Genomic DNA, 21,590 nt, shown 5'->3' with positions numbered 1-21,590 from the left:
AATGGGACTAGAAATGAATCTGGCTTTGAATACTATCAAGGGCCAGATCTGGGCCTTGTCAGTATTTTTTCAACTGCCTTTAGCTTCTCACTCTTTAGTGCATATCTTTGTTCAGGGGGTAACACGCATCAATTCTCCTATCATGGCACCTATAAATCCTTGGGATTTGAATTTGGCCTTGTCGGCTTTGCAGAAACAGCCTTTTGAATCTTTATGTGAAATTCCCTTGGTTCTTTTGACTAGAAAGATGGTCTTTCTGGTTGCCATTTCTTCTACTAGAAGAGTATCAGAACTAGCGACTCTCTTGTAAAGAGCTATATCTGATCATGCATAAGGATAAGATTCATCCTGATTCCTGCCAAAGGTGGTGACAGGTTTTCACTTAAACCAAGATATTCTTCCTTCTTTCTTCCCAGAGCCTCGATCTAGGGAAGAGAAGGCTCTACATTCCCTTGATGTAGTAAGAGCGGTCAGAGTATATTTAAAGGCGACCACTCAGGTTCGTAAAACAGATGTTTTGTTCGTACTGCCAGATGGTCCAAAGAGAGGACAGGCAGTGTCTAGATCCACTATTTCCAAGTGGATTCGGCAGGTCATTATTCAGGCTTATGGTTTAAAGAAGAAAATTCCTCCTTTTCATGTTAAAGCACACTCAAGCAGGGCGAATAGTACCTCTTGGCAGTGCATCATCAGGCCTCTATGGCTCAGATCTGTAAGCCCGCTACTTGGTCTTCAGTTCATACATTTACCAGATTTTATCAAATCGATGTTAAAGGTCATGAGGATATTGCCTTCGGGCGCAGTGTGCTGCAGGCTGCAGTATGAGTCCTCTGACTTCCTTTCTTTTTTTGTTGTCTCCCTCCCTTCAGTTGCCATTGCTATGGGACATCCCACATAGTAACTACTATGGCGCTGTGTCCCTTGATGTAAGAAAAGAAAATAGGATTTTCAAAAGAGCTTACCTGTAAAATCCTTTTCTTTGATGTACATCAGGGGACAAAGAGGTCCCTCCCTTCTTATTATACACTTGTATTGCTTGGCTACAAAACTGAGGACTCCCAGTAATGGGAGGGGTTATATGTGGGAAGTACACGCCTTAGGGGTGTGCCAGTGTCCATCACCTGTCGGTCCGATATAGAACCCACATAGTAACTACTATGGCTCTGTGTCTCCTGATGTACATCAAAGAAAAGGATTTTACAGGTAAGCTGTTTTAAAAATTCTATTTTTTTTATTTTTTATTATTTATTGATACCTCATGGTTTTGGAAAAAAATAAATACATTTCCCAGTAAAAAAAAAAAATACAGCCTTTGCAGCAAATCTGGAGGACTGTCCCTTGCAGATACATTGCCCTGCCATCCAACATCCAAGGTTCAATAGTAGCCATTGTCATTTAATTCACTTTATGTGAGCCCAGGAAATCATTAACAAAGCCTAATGGCACTTGAAAAGAAGAGGAAAGATCCCACTCATCAAGTGCCCAGCCAAAAGATGGGCTGAAGCTGAAGATGTCATTTAAACTTTAACCGGGGGACATTTCCTTTTTTTTTTTTTATCGCTGACTATCATAAACCACACAGCTCCAGCCTCTTTCTGCCATTTCATATCTACATGCATTTGCAATGTCAGCTGCACATTGTCCTTTACTAGCTTCTGAAAATGGTGGACCATACCTGCACATATGTAGGCAAGATATCAAGCAGGGGTTCATGTGACTGAGAAGGAGCACATATGTGCCTAAACAAGGAGCACATTTAGAAGGTCAGCAATGGAAGCCCCCATAGTTCTCTAATGATGTACTTGTACACTTTATGGCCAAAAGTATGTAACTCCAAATTGCGTTTAGGTGTTTGCCTTGAAGGGAAATGTATTTATTTTTTTCCAAAACCATGAGGTATCAATAAATAAATAAAAAATATATTATTTTTAAAACGGCTTACCTGTAAAAACCTTTTCTTGGAGTACATCACGGGACACAGAGCCATAGTTGTTACTATGTGGGTTATAGACCACCTTTAGGTGATGGACACTGGTACACCCTAAGACAGGAAGTCCACTCCCTATATAATCCTTACTTTTTTGTGTCTCCCTCCCCTCAGTTGGCATTGCTCTGGGACATCCCACATATTAACTACTATGGCTCTGTGTCCCGTGATGTACTCCAAGAAAAGGATTTTACAGGTAAGCTGTTATAAAAATCCTATTTTCTTTATTGTACATCACAGGACACAGAGCCATAGTAGTTAATATGTGGGATGTCCCAGAGCAATGCCAACTGAGGGGAGGGAGACACAAAAAAAATAAGGCACCATGAGACCAGAGGACTTATACTGCTGCCTGCAGCACACTGCACCCAAAGGTGATATCCTCATGCCTTTTTTATATCCACCTGATAGAATGTATGAACTGAAAAATGCAGATTTGAGCCCTGGAGGCTTGGTGATGCACTGCCCACAAAGCACTAACAGCCCTGGTGGAGTGTGCTTTTATTTGAGAGGGTGGAATATTCCTCTTCAAACCATAAGCTTGTACAATTATTTGCCGGATCCATTTAGAAATTGTAGATTGCAATGCTGCGTGTCCTCTTTTAGGACCTTCAGGCAACACAAACAAAACATCTGTTTTATTTAATCTGAGCAGTCACCTTCAAGTAGACTTTGAGAGCTCTCATCACACCAAGAGAATGTAGTGACTTTTCTTCTGTAGAACAGGGTTCTGTAAAAAACGAAGGCAGAACAATATCCTGGTTTAGATGAAAACCTGACACTACCTTTGGTAGAAAGTTAGGATGAGGACGCAATACTACCCTATCCTTGTGAATAATTAAATATGGCTCTTTACAAGAAAGAGCAGCAAACTCCGATACCCTTCTTGCAGAAGATATGGCTACCAGAAAAACTAGTTTCCTTGTCAAAAGGACCAAGGGAATATGTTGTATCGGCTTAAAAGGCTGCTTCTGTAAAGCTGACAGAACTAAATTCAAGTCCCAAGGTTTCAGGGGTGACCTAACCGGTGGATTAATCCACGTTACCCCCTGTATAAAGCTACAGACCAAACAATGAGAAGAAAGTGGTCATTGAATAATACCGCAAAGGCCGAGACCTCGCCTTTGATAGTACTCAAGGCCAGCTTCACCCATTTGTCTCGACACTCTTCCTGCCAGACCCTTGAGAACTGCAGAAGTCTTCCCCCCCACTTGAGCGAGCGGGGGCACCCCTTCATAAGGAAGCTTTAGTATTTTGTTTTGTAGGTTTCCTCCCCCCAGGACTTCTTTTGTCCCTGGAGTTGACCCTGAGGTTTACCTATTGAACCTGACGGCGGAGGCCGTCGTGACTGCCTGGAGGCTGATGCCCCTGGCACTGGAGAAGGAGCTTGACCAGAGCTTGATGCACAAATTTCCCCCCGCTGCTTGAGCAAATAGTCCAGCAACTGCCACTACTATTAATGCTCAGCCTGATGCTTTAGTAAATGTACCAAGGGAATGCCTGTGTCACCACTTACATGCCCCCTTCTGCTCTTGTGTCCCTCTGACAGCTGCAGTCAGCCAAATTGAGCTTTTTATAATGCACTCCCACGCTGGACGTTGCTGCACGCTAGCGCCGTGCCAAGCAACGCCCCCGTGTCTTCCCACCGCGCCCCCTCCTCTTTTCAAAGGAGCATTTTCCCCGCACGAGCGCAGGCCTCCGATCCAACGGAATCGGCGTGTGTGTGGGGGGAGGAGCGGCGGCAAGGAGAGCTGGTGACAAACCGCCATGCAGAGGTGGTGGGGAACGGAGCGGCATCCGCCAATCGTTCTGACTTCCCCCTATCTATCCAGGGAGAGGGGAAGAGCTTCTGCCCAACCCCCCCCAACATCTTACCAGAGGCCTGGGGCTGCTAGCTGGAGGGAAGTCTGCAGCTTCTGCTGACAGTGCAGTCTCAGGATTCTCCCGGGGGGTGTCACCGGATGGAGGTGGGTGTGAGCGAGTGAGAGGAAGCGAGAGTGAGTGCCCGAGCTCTCTGCCTCCGCCCCGTGACTAGAGGAATGTAAGCCGCTGGGTGGCTACAGCCGTCGTTTCCTGATTCCCCCTGCTGTGGCTCCGTAATGAGCGTCCGGACCTGGAAAGCGTTCATCACTCCCATTGCCGGCCGGCGCTGTTGGAGTTTGCCGAGATTACCCGAGGAGGGTCCCGCAGACGGCTCGGGATATCTCGAGATCTCGACAGGAGACCCGAAGCCATACGAACTTACGTGACGCTGCACAAGGACAAGCGGGGAAGGCTCTGTGGCTGCCCCGGATCGACACAAGATTTCTCGGCGGCATTCGGCAGACCAACCAACGGTAACCCTAGTTCTGGAACTATGAGGTATGCTAAATAATCTAGCGGGACTGACGGAAGGCAGTGGAGTAATTGGACAGAAGCTGTGTGTCTAAAGAATTAAAGATGGAGATTGTGGTCTTGTCAATGATAGACAGTAAGGAAGTGCACTGGTGTCCCCTGCCTTGATGGAACGTTTGTTTCCCCCCCCCCCTGCTTTTTTATTGCTAACTGACAGTCGGAGGGAGCTTATCTCCATAACATAATTAATGTAAGACTTTGGCATTGTGTGGCTAACAGATTGGCTGATTCCCCCCCCCCTCAAGCTCTTTAAGTCAAAAGTTGGGTTCTTGCTGAGGGGACTCGATTTAGTGATATACACTATCATATTATCACCCTCTGCTGGCTTAGTGTTTTTTACGCGGACATTATCATGCTTAGTAAAAGAGCTGCGGAGGACATGCTACATGGGGAGGGGAATCAAAAAACGCGTGCTGCCAAGGAAAAATTAAATCAAGCCTCTGCGGCTTCAAAACTTGAGCGCTTTGCACATGCGACTTCTCCAGGCAGGAAAGCACAACATCATCCGCCAGGCCAACTCAAAACGCAGGGGATACTGGGGGGTAGGAGAAGTGCGGGTCATTTGGCACCAGATCCTGGTACCCTACCTCCAGGAGGGGGGGTAGGTGAGTTATCTCAGGAGGAAAACAAGATGACCCAAAGATCTGTAGGGGGTGGTGAACCTACTCTACGAGAGATACTGTCGGCGGTCAATGAGTGCAAGAATTATATCTCTGGCCTTGATAGTCAATTAAGAAATATTCAAAACGAACTGCACTCTATGAGCCAATTATTAAGCAATACCATCGACAGAACAAATGCCCTAGAGGGAAGATTAAGCATGGTGGAAGATGAGTTATCCCCCCTGCAGGAAAAAATAGTCGCACTTCAGAAACAAATTATCGCACAAGCATCCAAAATTGACAACATGGACAATAAGAACCGCAGGAATAATGTGCGATTAATTGGCCTTCCAGAGGGAAGCGAGGGTTCTAACCCCATAACTTTTTTGGAGAATTGGTTTAAGGAATTACTGGGAGATGTCTCATTCTCCTCGCTCTCTTGCATCGAAAGAGCCCACCGAGTTCCTCTTAGATCTCATCTATCAGAGGGACGCTGCAGGCCAATGATATTGAAATTTATCAATTACAATGATCGAATGATTTTGATGCAGAGAGTTAGGGGGTTAGGAGATATCTTCTATAGGGGGACCAGAGTATCATTTTATCCAGACTTTTCATCGGATTTACAGAAACAGAGAGCGGAGTTTATTCCTGTTAAACGCACCCTGCAAAAGTACAAGATAACTTATGCCTTATTGTACCCAGCCTGACTCCGTGTGTCCGCTTTGGGTTCAACATTATTTTTTAATTCTCCGCTGGAGGTTGTGAACTGGCTGGAGGAACATAAGGGGACTCTTTAGCGGCGCTTAGAGTCGGTCTGTATTAGCTCTTGTGGGGGGGGGGGGGGTTTCTTTTTTCTGCTGCTCAGTTTTGTTTTGCTCTGCTTTGCCCCATGTTACCAATGGTTAATAGGGTGGGGTAGGGAAGTAGATGGATACAATGAATAGACTAGGGATCGGGGCTAACGTATCACGGGTTATTGAGCACTATAGGGTGAATCATATTGCGTATAAAGCTTATGTAAGACGTGGTTATAGTTGAGGTGGGAAGGTGGGGGTGTGGGGAGGTGGGGGTGCAAGGGGGAATGAAAATTTGTGTATAAATATTACTAGAAACACTTTATTTACGAACTCATCTTAATAAATGGATGGGGAGTTATAACGCCACTGTTTGTTATTTGAGTGAGGTGGGTATAACGATATAATAAATTGATCAGGGAACGGGTAAGCACTATGGATCATAGAGTACTGTGATATCACATGGCGAATTAAATTTTACACAATTCTATATTAGTCGTGGCAAATGAGGTTCTATAGCTGAGTTGGGAGGGTGGGATTTGAGGGGGGGGTTGGGGTGGGGGTAGGGGGAGTGGGGATATATATACATTTTGAGGGTAAACAATATTATAACCACTGAGTTTATGAAGTCACAGCAGCACCTCCCCTCCCCCCCCCTTTTTTTTTCCCCCACCCTCCCTTTTCTGTTCTTTTTATAGAGGGGTATAATTGGTGTTATGGAGGGATTATGATCCCACCTTAGAACGTGTGTTAAATGGGTATGGCAGGACTACTTGGGGGGGCGGTGAACACGGGTACTCTTGAATGGGGTATGATTATACCGGCTACAATTGAGACCCCTAGGGGTTGCTCTGATGGGCAGGGTTGGGAGGGTGGGGGGAGGGAGGTGAGTCTTCGAACACGTGCTGTGAGTATCGGGGTGGTGACGGGGGGCAGGTTGGGATGGGGGGTGGCGTTGGGGGGAGGAAGCGGTTCCCTCCCCCCTTGCCTTCCCCCTTCCCTGGGCATACCAACCACTGGAGTTGATGGGTAGGTGGAACATAATTTCATGGAATGTGAGGGGCCTGGGAGATCCTAAGAAAAGGGGGTCTGTGATGTTGGAGACGGAGGGAAAGGGACCTGGTTTGCTTTTTCTACAGGAAACCCACCTAACCCCAACTACGGCCCCTCAGCTACATAACCAGAAATTCCAGGCATATTATCTTTCCTTCTATTCATCGTATTCTCGCGGTGTGAGTGTGCTAGTTTGGAAGGGTACAGATTTTTTATGCAAGGAGTCTCATATTGATGGGGAGGGGAGATTTGTCTTTTTGCATTGCCTGATGGATGGGCAAGAATATGTCTTAGCCAATATTTATATACCTCCTCCCTTTAAGTTAGAGGTTATGTATACATTTCTTATGTTTAGTTTGGGTAAACTGGGTGTCCCGTGGATAATAGCCGGAGATTTTAATGAAACTATAGATAAGCGCTTGGACAGATTCCCTTGTCCAGCTGGGAATAGAACAGGTCGACTACATGAATTCTTACTAGAAGTCGGACTAAAGGATATCTGGCGCACGCGACACCCTCAGGATAGGCAGTATTCTTGTTTCTCCAGCACCCACCAGACGCTATCAAGAATAGATATGGGTTTGGGGAACAAAGAGGCATCCGGGTTGGTGGCAGGTATAGAATACGGGGTACGTGCGATTTCAGATCATTCCCCCCTAGTTATAACCTTGAATACGGGAGAGAGTGTCCCACTGGGAGAGTGGAGAATAAACCCCGCTTGGTTGGAACTAATTGATAGCTCTAACCTCCTAGTGGATCGTATAGGGGAATTTCTCCAAATTAACAGAGGGACAGCGGCGCCCGGAATAGTTTGGGACTCCCTAAAAGCCTTTCTTAGAGGAATACTCATACAGAAAATTGCAATAACAAGAATGGAAGCTCGAGAGCAAGAGAAAGAAATTAGAAATGATGTTATCCAGGCTGAGAGAGCGTTTGTGGATGACCCATCGCCGGGGAAACAACAGGCCTGGGTGGATAGCCAACAGATATATAAAATGGCACTTTTAAAAAAGGTAGAGAATCAACGCATCTTGCAAAGTCAATATTATTTTGGCGAAGGAGAGAGGGTGGGTCGAGTTCTTTCCCTACTAGTTCAATCTAATGGCCCCTCTACAGTAATACAGGCAATTAAAACACAGAATGGTGATCTTGTCTCCAGGCCCCCCGAGATTATGAAGGTACTTAGTGACTATTATAGAAACCTATATAAATCAACTACACAGGACCACGAGCGTCTGGCCACTAATTTTTTAAATCAAACAGCTATTCCTATGCTTTCAGACCAGGATAAATTGAATCTTGACTTACCACTTACTTTGGAAGAACTAAAAAGTGCGATGACTAGTATGCCCAACTATAAATCTCCTGGCCCTGATGGGCTTCCAGTAGAAATTTATAAACGATATAGCGAACAGCTGATGCCGGCACTACTGGAAACGTTAAATCATGCATTCGAGGCGGGAGAGCTCCCCGCTTCAATGCTGGAGGCCAATATCACTCTAATTCTTAAAGAGGGGAAGGATCAACAAAAGGTTTCGTCATATCGGCCGATATCCCTGTTATGTTCAGACGTAAAAATCCTAGCCAAGGTCCTAGCAACTCGTCTAAATAACTATATTCATAAATTAATACATCCAGATCAGTCCGGGTTTATCCCGGGCAGAACAACCAATACTAACATCAGGAGGGTTTTTTTAAATCTACAAATACCTAGAGATAATGATGGCCCAGGCGCCATATTAGCTTTAGACGCTACTAAAGCCTTTGATAGCCTGGAGTGGGGTTATCTTTGGGGCGTATTGGAACGCTTTGGCTTTGGCCCCTTATTTATCCAATGGGTAAAGTTACTCTATAGGGGACCTAGGGCAAAGATTAAAATGGGGACCCTATTTTCCGATACGTTTCACCTAGAAAGGGGTACGAGGCAGGGGTGCCCGTTGTCTCCCCTCCTGTTCGTGCTGGCTATAGAACCCCTGGCTGTGCTGGCGAGATCGCGCCCGGACATCCAGGGATTCCGGCGCGGACCTGAGGAGGAGAAGATGGCCTTATTTGCAGACGATGTCCTGTTTTTTTATTGGTGATATGGGCTCTACTCTGAACAACGTAGTGCAGTTGATGGAGGAATTTGGGCAACAATCAGGCTTGGTCATTAACTGGAGCAATCAGCCCTTATGCCATTGTCGGGGTCTGGAGACTTAACATTGCCTACAGTTTCGGGATTAGAAGTGGTGCCCAAGCTAAAATACTTGGGTGTCTGGATTTCTAGAGATATAAATCAGTATGTTGAGGAGAACCTGGTACCATTACTGGCGAAATTGAAGCAGAAGGTTAATAACTGGTGTCGTCTCCCCCTGTCTGTGGCGGGACGCTGCAACTTAGTAAAAATGATTTGGCAGCCACAGATTTTATACATTCTCCATAATTCCCCAATCTGGATTAACCAGAAGTGGTTTAACAGATTGGAGGTACTGATTCGTGAATTAATATGGAAGAAGAGACAGCCTCGGATTCGGCTGCAGACGTTGCAGCTCCCTGCAGAAAAGGGAGGAGTAGCGATACCGCATCCAAGAACATACTTTCTATCAGCCCAGCTCCAGCATTTAACTGGGGCTGGACTTGAAGGGGGTGGTTGTCCAAACCATAAATTGATGACCGACAAAGCATATCATAAAACCTTAGCTGAAGTTTTGGAGGCCAACTCATTTGCTTGTAAATGCCCTACTAATGCTCTGGCGAGGAAAGTATGGCAGATAACTAAGCAACTCCTGGGCTATGAGGGAGTAACTGAGTATACCCCCTTATGGAACAATGGAGAATTGGCTGAATTACATAGCATAGATAGGTCCCTGGAGTGGGAGAGGAGGGGGATTAGCAGGCTAGTGCATCTCTACCAGGGGAACCTTATGAAATCTTTTGAAGATCTTCGGCAGGAATTTGGTATCTCTAATAAAACATTTTATATATATATCTGCAAGTGAGGCATGGGATACAAGCACAGTATGGCACACTCACTATTGAGAGGATGAAGACCCCCCTGTTTCAGGGACTCCTCGATCAAAGGCTATCAAAGGGTCAGATTTCCAGGCTATATATAAAACTCAAGGATAAAGTTTTGAAAGGAGAGGGACCCGACAAGAGTAGAAGGGGATGGGTGGTAGACCTGGGACCAATTAGGCAAGAGCAATGGGACGAGACCCTAGCACAGGGGAACCTGGTGTCTATCTCTCCATCGCAGCGTATGTCCCACAAGCTTTTTATATACAGGGCATATTATACCCCTAAAAAAATGTGGAAGATAAGTAGAAAATCTAATGGTGATTGCCCCAGATGTGGGGCGCCAGGGGATCTTCTTCATATGGTATGGAAGTGCCCAAAACTGTATCGGTACTGGATAGAAATTGTACATAGAATTAACAGGACCTTTAATACCACCCTGAAACCAGAAGCTAAGACTTGTCTATTAGGGTTCATGGAAGGGGGTAGAATTTCTGCTGTAACAAAGATATCCATATTAAGATGCCTGTATCAGGCCAGACGGCTAATTGCGATGAACTGGCAGGCAAAAAGCCCCCCAGTACTACAAGCATGGGTAAATGCCATAAATTCTACAATTTGGTGTGAACGAGCAATGCTTATTAGACAAAATAACCTAAAAAAATTTAAGGCGCTATGGAATCCATGGTTGAGAGATATTGGCTACCCCCTGGATGAGATAGCAGAGGATAAGACTTAACGCGCACTCACTCGGTTTGGGCTTGGTGTGGCTTGGGAGCTTCTTTGATGCTCCTTACTCCTGTCCCCGAAGTGATCTGCCATCCCCCTGCCGGCTAGCCAGAATAGGTCTGGCCGGAGCTAGCAGCACGTGTTCGTAGAATGGGGTATTGGGGGGGGGGGGGGAGTTTAGCAGGCGGGTCAGGGACAACTAGAGTGTCATGTATGACTACGCCTGCATTGTTAGGTAAATTTTTGATGAAAGAATTTGTAATTTTTGTCGTGATATATACTTTTTTTCTATGTTTGGAAAACTACGTTTTATGTAAAAAAAATTTTTTCAATAAAAAGTAATTAAATTAAAAGACAGTGCAGTCTAAGAAAAGCATGAACAAGGTACGTGTTCTATACAGCCCCCAGTGGTGACTTTAGGCATGACAACATTTACTTTTAAAGGAGACAACCATAGAAAAATTGAAAATTCCTTAGGAATCTCCACTTACCTTATCCCGCCGCAGGGCTTCTGTGGTAAAACCAACAGACCCAATCTTCACCCTCCACATGGGATCTGTTAAAAAAAACCTTCAGGGACCGGGACCCCTTTTTATCGGTTATCCACACCCCTGGACCCGTAAAGCACCCCGCCGGGAAATATATGGCTAAAAAACGAAAGCACTGGATCCCAGGGTCCAGCTTTCTAAAGAGAGAAGAGTTACGGGCTAAACCTCGTTTCTTCCGCCACGAGGACTGGGTACTATTCAATTCGGCCTGAAAAGACACTTTGAATGGATCCGGTTGCATAGCTTGCCAAAGCAAAGAAATATTCCAGTGGAGCTCAGCACGGCACCTTTAGCACAGCACAGCATCTTTACTTGTGACCAACACCTAAGACACTGGCAGAAAAACTGAGGTACTCCCAGTAGTGGGAGGGGTTATATAGGGAGTGAACTTCCTGTCTTAGGGTGTGCCAGTGTCCATCACCTAAAGGTGGCCTATAACCCATATAGTAACTACTATGGCTTTATGTCCCGTGATGTACGATAAAGAAATAAATGTGATCTGGTTTTCACAAACTTTTGGCCATATATTATATTGAAGTGTTTGTTTCAGATGATTACTGGCTCCTGTTGTCTACTGATAGTTAAAATAAAGTATATTATCAGTTGTGCAGGCTTCTGTAACCATGTGCTTGGACTTTGCTGGCTGGGAGTGGGCCATGCCTGCGCTCCAGAGGATTGCTGTTGCAGCTCTAAAGGCAGCGGCTTGGAAGATCTTCACACAAAGTTATATGGAACTACAAATACCTTTATGCCCATCATAATATACTTTGATCTATCCAAAACTAGCAAGTTACAGTTAGGCCACAGCGGGAGTTCTGCTCAGAACAGCAAAGAGCATCCAAGAGAGGCTGTAGAAAAAAAAACGTTTTTTTTTGTGCTACTGCCAGCTGAAATGTAAACAGTTGCCAAATCAATGTCAGCCCTAATTTTTTTCAAATTCAATTTCGAAGCAAACAACCTTTGATCAATTATAATAATTAAAACGCAAAATGTGTTTGGATTCTTTCAATCACAATGTAGACTGGTCTCCCTTCTGTATTTTACTGCCATCATAAGCAACAAATTGCTTTGTAAAGCCCTTAGAGCTTTGCAGTAACTGGCAGATCGTTGCCATCACTGGGTGGACTTTTTCATAAAATTATAAATAAAATGAGGAATACAAACCCATTTATTCGCATTGTTTTAGTAAGAGTCAGTCTCACATGGATGGTTATCTCCACTTTTATATACTAAATGATTTCCCTTTAGGAGTTCTTATGATTGGAAAAAACTTTAAAAATATTGGTCCAATATAGTATGGAGGTTTCTGAACTGTCTGTGTTCCTCACAGCAAGCAAATTATATTCTTTATGGCCTAATCTTCCTAAGCAATGCACAATATTTGTCATTCTATAGAGTAATTGTGAGAATGGATGGAAAATGTAATTTGGTAAAATAACACATTTAAGAAATGTAAAATATAATATTCTATAATTGTCTGTAGACTAATTCCTGATTTTGGAAGTCCTAAAGTCCTTAATAAGGGGGCCCCCCACCCTATGTGAATGAGTATAGGGTACATCGTACCCCTACCCATTCACCTGGGCCTGGGGGGAAAAAGTGGTAATAAAAAAACACACAACACAGGTTTTTAAAATAGTTTATTAGGCAGTCGGAAGACCCCCAGTCGGCGGCGACGACAAACGAGAAAGCAAAAGAGCAGAAAATAGTAGAGGAGCCCGGCAAGAAGACCCCCGAGGTCGGAAGAAGACCCCCGGAGCTGCCTAATAAACTATTTTAAAAACCTGTGTTGTGTGTTTTTTTTATTACCACTTTTCCCCCAGGTGAATGGGTAGGGGTACGATGTACCCCATATTCATTCACATAGGGTGGGGGTCGGGAGCTGGAGGCACCCTTATTAAAGGGGGCTCCCAGATTCCAATAAGCCCCCGCCCGCAGACCCCGGTCAACCAACGGCCAGGGTTGTTGGGAAGAGGCCCTTGTCCTCATCAACATGGGGACAAGGTGCTTTGGGGTGGGGGCACGTGGCCTGGTACGGTTCAGAAGGGGGGAGGCGCTCGCTCGTGCCCGCCACATTTCCTGACCGGCTGGGCTGTGTGCTTGGATAAGGGTCTGGTATGGACTTTGGGGGATCCCCACGCCGTTTTTCAGAGTAGGGGTTACCCTTAAAACCCATACCAGGCGACGGAGCTCGCAAGGTGTCAATCTCGCCGATGGAAGTGGCGACATTGACTTCCTTCGCTAGTCCCGTCATGCCTGAAGTCACGTTCAAAACGAACGGACTTTAGTCCGTGTGTGGGCAAGTCCCTTCATTTGGAAAGTCTGGTGGATTGCCCGCCGGACCTAGTCCACCGGAAAAGTTTGTGTGTGTGCAAGTCCGCTCGTTCGGAAAGTCCGGCGGATAGTCTGATCGTGTGTCCGCGGCATAACTGTAATGCCACATACACACGATCGGATTTTCCGACAACAAATGTTGGGTGTGAGCTTATTGGTGGAAAGTCTGACCGTGTGTATGCTCCATCGGACATTTGTTGTCGGACTTTCCGCCAACAAATGATAGCTAGCAGGTTCTCAGATTTTCCGCCAACAAATTTTTGTGTTGGACTTTCCAATCGTGTGTACACAAGTCTATTGCACAAAAGTCCATGCATGCTGGGGAAATCGAGCACAAGCCGGAAGCGCTCGATCTTGTAAAACTAGCGTTCGTAATGAAGATATCAATTACGTCTTGTACGTCACTATGTTCGTAATTGTTGGCCAACATTTATGTGACCGCGTGTATGCAAGACAAGTTGGAGTCAACATCCTTCGAACAAAAATCCACGGTTTTGTTGACAAAGTCCGATCGTGTCTATGAGGCATTAGGCTGCTTTCACACTAAAGGTGGTTTTCAGGCGTTTTAGCGCTAGAAATAGTGCCTGTAAAGCGCCTGAAAACTGTCTCTCGTGCCTCCCCAGTGTGAAAGCCCGAGTGCTTTCACACTGGGGCGGTGCACTTGCGGGACAAAGATGAAAGATGCAAGGGTCTGTCAGAAGTCCAGAAACTCATTGACCTTTTATACACACACATATTACAAGAAAACAGATCACAGGTGAGGATGGTTACCTTTAATAGCCATTCAAACCCCTTTGGGTCAACGTTCATGCATGTTATCAGGCCAAAATCACCAGGGTATGTAAACTTTTGATCAGGGTCATTTGGGTAGTTTCTTGTTATCATTATGATTTAAAGAGTAAACACGGTTGATTGATAATAAATGGCTCAGCCAAACACTAACCATCAGTGAAAGAAACATTTTTGTGTTATCATTCCTATTCTCTGAAAAATGGCCAAGAAATCATAAATTCTGCCAGGGTATGTAAACTTAGAAGCACAACTGTAGATATGTTTTATTATAAATGTACAATTTAACTACTATGCTACTGAACTAAACCTTTCATGTATCCTCTAAATTTTCGCTATTGCTTACTTTTGTGATTTATGCCAATAACATGGAACAATAATACTGTTGGGGGAAAAAAAAAAGTACTGACAAGTTTAACCAATCAATATTGGCACATTGTTTTTTTATGGTGGTTGGCAGGGTGTTTCCTTGGCAGACTTGTTACTGACATGTCTACTTTAAACCTAGCACACACGGGCTGGATGTTGGGCGGCATCTGCCGGCTCCATAGAAATGGGCTGACATTCGGCCTGTGTGTACTGCAGCCAATGTCTGAGGGCGCTGAATGGAGTGTTCTGGGGGGACAGTCTCCCATGTCAGAACAAGATGGCACAAGAGGGGAGATCAAATAGTTATACAGCGGCTCCTCCTGTCAGTTTTGGGTGAACGAAAAAAATCTACTGGGGTATACTAGCATATACTAAGAGTTAATACGTGAAAAATGTAAAAGTTCATTGGCTACTTAGAAATATTACCTACAGGAAAACTATAGAGTTCTTTACCCAGAAAAATTATAATATGTTTTATTTTTTAGATTTATTTTCTAGCTCTTATAATGCTTATACATTTGTTTATTTAGGTGGAAAGACAACTTCTACAACTTGTAAATCAAATGATGAATATTCAGAGTACACAACATCAAATCATGTAAATTTGTATCCAAACTGAAGTTCACTTTAAACTACCCAGTTACCAGCAGCATTCCTCACATTCAAAATATAAATGAAATGTCCTTTTCATGTTCACACATGCACCTGAAATGTTTTTAATTAGATATTGTTTTTCATATCAGGAAATCCTTAGGAATGAGCAAGCAAGACGGGAAGTAGGTGCCAAAGCACAGGCTCTTATCCAGCAGGAACAACTTCTGCAGGGCATCGAAGACAAAGTACTTCTCAACAATCCAGTGAAAACACAGATTAAAGGACATGCCTCTGCTCCAGTGTATAGCAAACACGCCGCCTCTGAAGAACCATCTAGTACTGGTAGCACATTTGAACCTGGCTCTTGGAACCCACAGAAAAAGTAGCCAAAGCTTCTGGAAAACAGGAATGTGCTTCCTTGTCCTCAAACAAATTTCTGTTTTAATATGTCTACTGAAAGCAAAAATGTACAATATTGGTAACATCAAAATCTTTTGATTATTGAGCTAGTTATCCAATAAGCAAAGCTCAAGCCAAAAGCTATGTGCTTTCTATAGTACTGAGTTAAAAATAACAATTCTTAGCTTGTGTTCTTGTATGTTAAAAAGGTAAAATGGGGAATTTTTCATAGAAATTTAAACATGTTAATCATTCTGCTAATAAAATACATGTATCTGTTCAGCCCTCATTTTCATCCTTATTTCTACAAGTTACTAAGGAGGTAGAGACGGGATTTTAAAGGTGCCATGCACATAATGTAATATAAAAAAAAAATTATTATAATCATTAAAATATTTTTTCAGATAAAAAAACATCGAAAACGGATTTATTCATACAGTACTGCTGCAGTGTATTAATATCTACATGTTTCGCCAAGAGATTTTGCTAGAGTATTGCATAGCGGTTCACTACAAAAGAGCAATATAATAGTATACAAATACATCAACAGAAAAATATATACCAATAAATTTACATTTGAATTGTAATGTATGTTGATGAGACAGATGTGGGTAATTTAAACCCATGATATAAAGGAGCACACCTATTTGAGTCCCCTCACCCTATTGTTTGTTAAATAAATGTTAAGGATCCAACATCACCTGCTGCACTGGGATATCGATGCCTCCAAAGAGTAAAACAGGAGCCCAAGTGATTTGCAGGGTAATTTTAATCCCAATTCCAATCAAAACTTTTTGTTTTGTTTTGGATAGATGTTTTGCCACTTTTTATTGGAATTCACCTTAACCATAAATGCACGTTTTTGCAGTGAAAAAAAAAATTGCATTTTTTTTTTTTTTCCATAGGAGCCTGCAAAGGTCCCACAATCTCCCTGCCTGTACTTTTGTATTGGGATTTTAGTAAGAGCGCTAAATGAAGTGTCAATGGACTTGGAGTGTGCTGATTACCACATTATAAGTCTATCTGCTGCTGTGGCACATGGGACTTTTAGTTTATTTATTAACTCACAGATCTGTGTGAATAAATAGCATACTTGTTTGGGCGGAGTCATGCAAAATTCAAAAGTGACAGTGGCACCAGGAGAGAAGAACCCCTGCACATTGTCATGGAGGGGCTGCTTTGGATGTGGGAGGTAAAGCTGGAGGTAGCCCTTAACCACTTCAGCCCCGGAAGAATTTACCCCCTTCCTGACCAGAGCACTTTTTGCGATTCCGCGCTGTCGCTTTAACTGACAATTGCGTGGTCGTGCGACATGGCTCCCAAACAAAATTGATGTCCTTTTTTCCTCACAAATAGAGCTTTCTTTTGATGGTATTTGATCACCCCTGCGGTTTTTATTTTTTGCGCTATAAACCAAAAAAGAGCGACAATTTTGAAAAAACCGCATTCCCCAAAAATATATAAAAAAAATGTTTTTCCACAGCTGAGTCTGATACGTATTCTTATACTTATTTTTGGTAAGCGATTGATTGGTTTGTGCAAAAGTTATAGTGTTTACAAAATAGGGGATAGATTTATGGCATTTTTATTAATAAAAATAACAAAATATTTACAGTTGACATGAGGTTCTAATGGAGTACCTGCAACCAAGAGATGAACACTAATGGAAATCCCATCCATCTATGTACTTCCCATAGAAAAGACCATTCAACAGTGTTGAAGGCCTTCTCTATATCCAAAGAAGCCACTGTTCTTTAACCTTCACTTACATGTTGTATATGTATATTATTAAAAGGTCTACACAGATTAAGGTCGGTCATCCTTTGGGGCATAAATCCGATTTGATCTGAGGTGTTAAAACAAAAAAGTGTGGCGCTTAGGTGGCAACAAACCACATGAACCAGTAAGGCACTAATTCAAGCAAAGAAAATTACATACACTTCAAAAAAAAGAAATTATGTGTAAATTCCGTTGTATATTAAGAGATCTTACTCCCAGGTGGAAGAGTGCATGAACCTCATGCACACAAAAGATTAAGGTAAATAAAATTAATTTAACATATATAGTCCATCAAGTGAACGTCTAACAGTCCTTGAAATTTGTAATATCAATCACAATTCCAAACTTGAGGTGACGTGAAAAAAGGTGAAATTCAACTTCTGATGTGTAGAATAATACCACCACCACCGTGATAAAGAAGGGGAGAGGAGGCTTACCAAATGACGTGGACTCAGAGGAAGGCTTACGCCTCTCGAGTCATATGGGCCTGTAGGTTAGCAAACCAGATAATCATACATCTAGTATGTAATCTCCCGCAAGTCTTCAGGTCATGAAATCATCCGTAGCGATCCTCCTATAGTGCTCATCCCACGAAAATAGGGGGCTCAGGTATCAAAGACCATGGAAGTAGAAAACTAGCATAGCGTGATACCGTTTTAACATCCAATTTATTAAAAAATAATAATAAAATTACACTCACATTTGGTTCAATCGTAATAACATAGTCAGAAAGTAGCGATGTCTGTAAGGGGGTCCACCCGACGCATTTCAACTAAACAGCCGTCCTCTGGGGTGATCTGAGGTGTTGTATTCTACTAGTAAGTAATTTTGTCAAAATGTTAACATCAATATTTAGTAAGGCTATAGGCCTATAAGAAGAGCACAGCTTTAGGTCTTTGGATGCCTTGTGACTCGGAAGGATATAGGCATATCTCAGAGTCTGGGAGGGCCCCATCTATCAAACATCTTGTATATAATTCTGCAGGCTTTGCAGCTAAAAATTCTCCATTCATTTTATAAAAATCAATAGGGAGTTTGTCCGGACCTGGAGCCTTCCTACTCGGATAAGATCATATGGCCCTTATGACCTCCTCTTTAATAGGAAGGACTAAGATGTCTCTCTCCCTGGCAACTAACCCAACACCACCTGATCTAAAAGAATGGACAGGTCTCCCAGGTGGAAGTCGGAAGGGAGAGAAGAGGTATATAGGGAAATATAATATTGAGTAAAGGTCTCTAAAATATCTTCTGGAGTGGAAACTTTTTTATTGTATAATCTAATCTAGTCACCTCGGCCATATGCAAATTAGGATCATGTTGAGCAGTCATTAATAATTCAGAATTTGTAATACTAGGGTCTAACCCATAGGCTTCCTTCTAAAACGCTACAAATTTTTATATAGACTGGGTATTGGCCGATTATTCCTGCCAAAGTGCCGCTATAACAGAAATATTTTGACCCCGAAAAACTGCCTTAAAGCGGAGGTCCACCCTAAAATGGACCTTCCGCTCATCGGAACCCTCCCCCCCTCCAGCGCCACAATTGGCACCTTTCAGGGGGGAGGGGGTGCAGATACCTGTACAGTACAGGTATCTGCACCCACTTCCGGGATAGCTCTCTGCGGAAAGAGGCATAGATAACCCCCCTTTCCGCAAGTGCCCGCCCCTTTCCGCAAGTGCCCCGCTGCCTGCTGGGAAACACACAGATCCCAGAGGCAGCGGGGACCGTCCTTATTGCACAGCGTGACTCGCGCATGCGCAGTAGGGAACCGGGAAATGAAGCCGAAAGGCTCCATTTCCTGATTCCCATACCCAAGATGGTGGCGGCAGCACCCGAGAGACGATCTAGAGATCGGCTTCGGGTGCCGACATCGCGGGCGCGCTGGACAGGTAAGTGTCACTATTTTAAAAGTCAGCAGCTGCAGTATTTGTAGCTGCTGGCTTTTAAAAAAAAAAAAAAAAACGCAGAGTCCCGGCGGACTCCCGCTTTAAAGGCATCCCTTGGAACATTTGGAGAGGATGATCCCATATTATTTTCACAATACTCAATTATCAGAGATGGCATCTTTTCTGCTATAACTGGATGTTTATGAATGGCAGTGCGGTCCTAATCGCCATGATGCATTTCTAGATGCAGGAAAGCGAACTGAGTCAAAGGACAGTGGTCGACGGGCCACTAGGTAAATATGTGGCTTCTATGATGTCTGTTACCACTGCCAAATTAGTCTATAGGTGAAGAAGTTTTATAGGAGGTGGAGAAACATGTATACAGTCATTTATCCAAGTTCCTCCACTGCCAAACTTCTATAAGGCCAGCCGCCTCTGCCCAATTCTGAAGTTCTGTATAATATTTTTTCGGTAACCTAGGCCTACCCAACTCTGGAGAAGAAACAGAATGAACGTTTCCCATGAAAAGTAATTTTGCTGGAAAATGTGGTACAATTCTCTCCAGAATTGTATTCAATACTGTGACAGAAAATGGAGGGGGGGCTGGAATATATACTGCCACTATAATATATCATTGTTGCCAAAGAAAAAAAATAAAATACATTTTTTATTTTACCTGAATCTTTAAACTCTGCCCCGTACACAGGGGCTGAATTTCTGTGGGAAAAATCTTTCCAACGGATTTCCGCTCATACACAGTCACACAGAAGTTCTCTGAACTTTTGACTATCAAGAACGTGGTGACGTACAACACTGACGAGCCGAGAAAATGAAGTTCAATGCTTCCAAGTATGCGTCCAATTGTTTCTGAGCATGCAAAGGAATTTTACATGTCAGAATTGCTACAGACGGTCGGAACTTTTTCCGGCGGAAAAATTGAGAACCTGCTCTCAATCTTTTTCTGACAGAAATTCCGCCAGCCAAAGTCCGATGGAGCATACACACAGTCGAATTTCCAACCAAAATCTCATATCAGACTTTTGCTGGAGAAATTTCTGATCATGTGTACATAAGTGAATATGTGAATTGAAAAATCTGGGCAAAGCTGATAACCATTTCTGGTTTAACGAGTGTCAAGCCATTCCGATGGAGAAACAAAAAAAAAATAGGATTTTTGTACTCACCGTAAAATCCTTTTCTCTGAAGTTATTTGACGGACACAGCTCCTTTAAATCTTGACCATAGGGTTATCACGCCACCTTCAGGAGAGGACTAGGCAGAATATGTAACACATGTAAAAACAGCAAAATTGCATAGCTCTGCCCAGGGGGCAGTCCCTTTGGCTATAACCCTTCAGCCTGCTTCCTGCAGCTCAGTATGTCAACAAGCAGTACCATGTAAAATAGGAGGGGAGGGTGCCGTGTCTGTCAATGAACTTCAGAGAAAGGATTTTACGGTGAGTACAAAAATCCTATTTTCTCTGAAGTTCATAGGTGGACACAGCTCCTTTAAATCTTGACCGTAGGGACGTCCCCAAGCAGTGTCAAAACTAGGGGTGGAAACGGCAACAAAATAACTGTGGATATAGAAAAAAAAATGGGGTTCCCTTGCGCTATCAAAGTGAAAAATATCTGAATGTGGTATGTCGGTTAGATTGCTGCTAGACCTCATACCATGCACTTGAACAAAAATAAATAAAAAAGGTGATCAGCGCAAACTATATACCATATATTTCTACAAAGATGGAATATCATATCTTGGCGGTGCCCGGTAGTTCTCGGCCGTACTCGGCGGCTTTAGGCCTCCTTCGGCCGTACTCGCGGCTTTCGGGCGCTCTTGGCCCTTCTCTGCGGTTTTTGGGCCGCCGAGAAGGGCCGGAGGCGGGCGAAAGCCGCGAAAAGGGCCGAAGGCGGCCGAAAGCCGCGAAAAGGGCCGAAGGTGGGCGAAAGCCGCTGAGAAGGACCAAAGGCGCCTGAAAGCCGCCCAGAAATCGTGGAGGATCGGCGTATAACAAACACCCGCGATTTCCCCCTGATTTTAAGGGGAAAAAAGTGCGCGTTATACGCCGATAAATACGGTAATTGTTTTAATTATCTGCACAACAGCAGCTATTTTATTCACTTTATGAATTTATGGTAATGTGTTGCGCATTTTTTGAAAATAATTTATTTGCGTAGTTTACAAAGTAGCAGTTTGCACAGCAGCTAAATAATTGCATGCACAGCAAATAATTTATTTGCGTAGTTTGCACAGCAGCTAAATAGTTGCATGCACAGCAGCAATTTGCATTAGGATTCACCATTAGTATTGGTATAATTATTGATTTATTGCACTT

At 43.6% G+C, this 21,590-nt stretch overlaps 1 protein-coding gene across 2 annotated transcripts in view; it reads left to right on the top strand.

Annotated features, from left to right (window-relative positions):
* The window catches only part of NDUFAF2 (NADH:ubiquinone oxidoreductase complex assembly factor 2), a 220,965-nt gene extending 205,094 nt beyond the window's left edge, over positions 1–15,871 (top strand). For both annotated transcript variants that reach the window (XM_077462682.1, XM_077462681.1), the window contains one exon: positions 15,340–15,871. In XM_077462682.1, the coding sequence (XP_077318808.1) occupies positions 15,340–15,576 (237 nt within the window). In that variant the 3' untranslated portion in view covers positions 15,577–15,871. The remainder of the gene's footprint in view (positions 1–15,339) is intronic.
* Positions 15,872–21,590: the final 5,719 nt, after the last annotated feature.

The sequence above is a fragment of the Lithobates pipiens genome, unplaced genomic scaffold (assembly GCF_037356315.1).
Source record: "Lithobates pipiens isolate NorthernLeopardFrog02 unplaced genomic scaffold, aLitPip1_a1.2 Scaffold_3, whole genome shotgun sequence".
NCBI classification, from domain to species: domain Eukaryota; kingdom Metazoa; phylum Chordata; class Amphibia; order Anura; family Ranidae; genus Lithobates; species Lithobates pipiens.
This window is presented reverse-complemented; position numbering and strand designations above follow the sequence as displayed.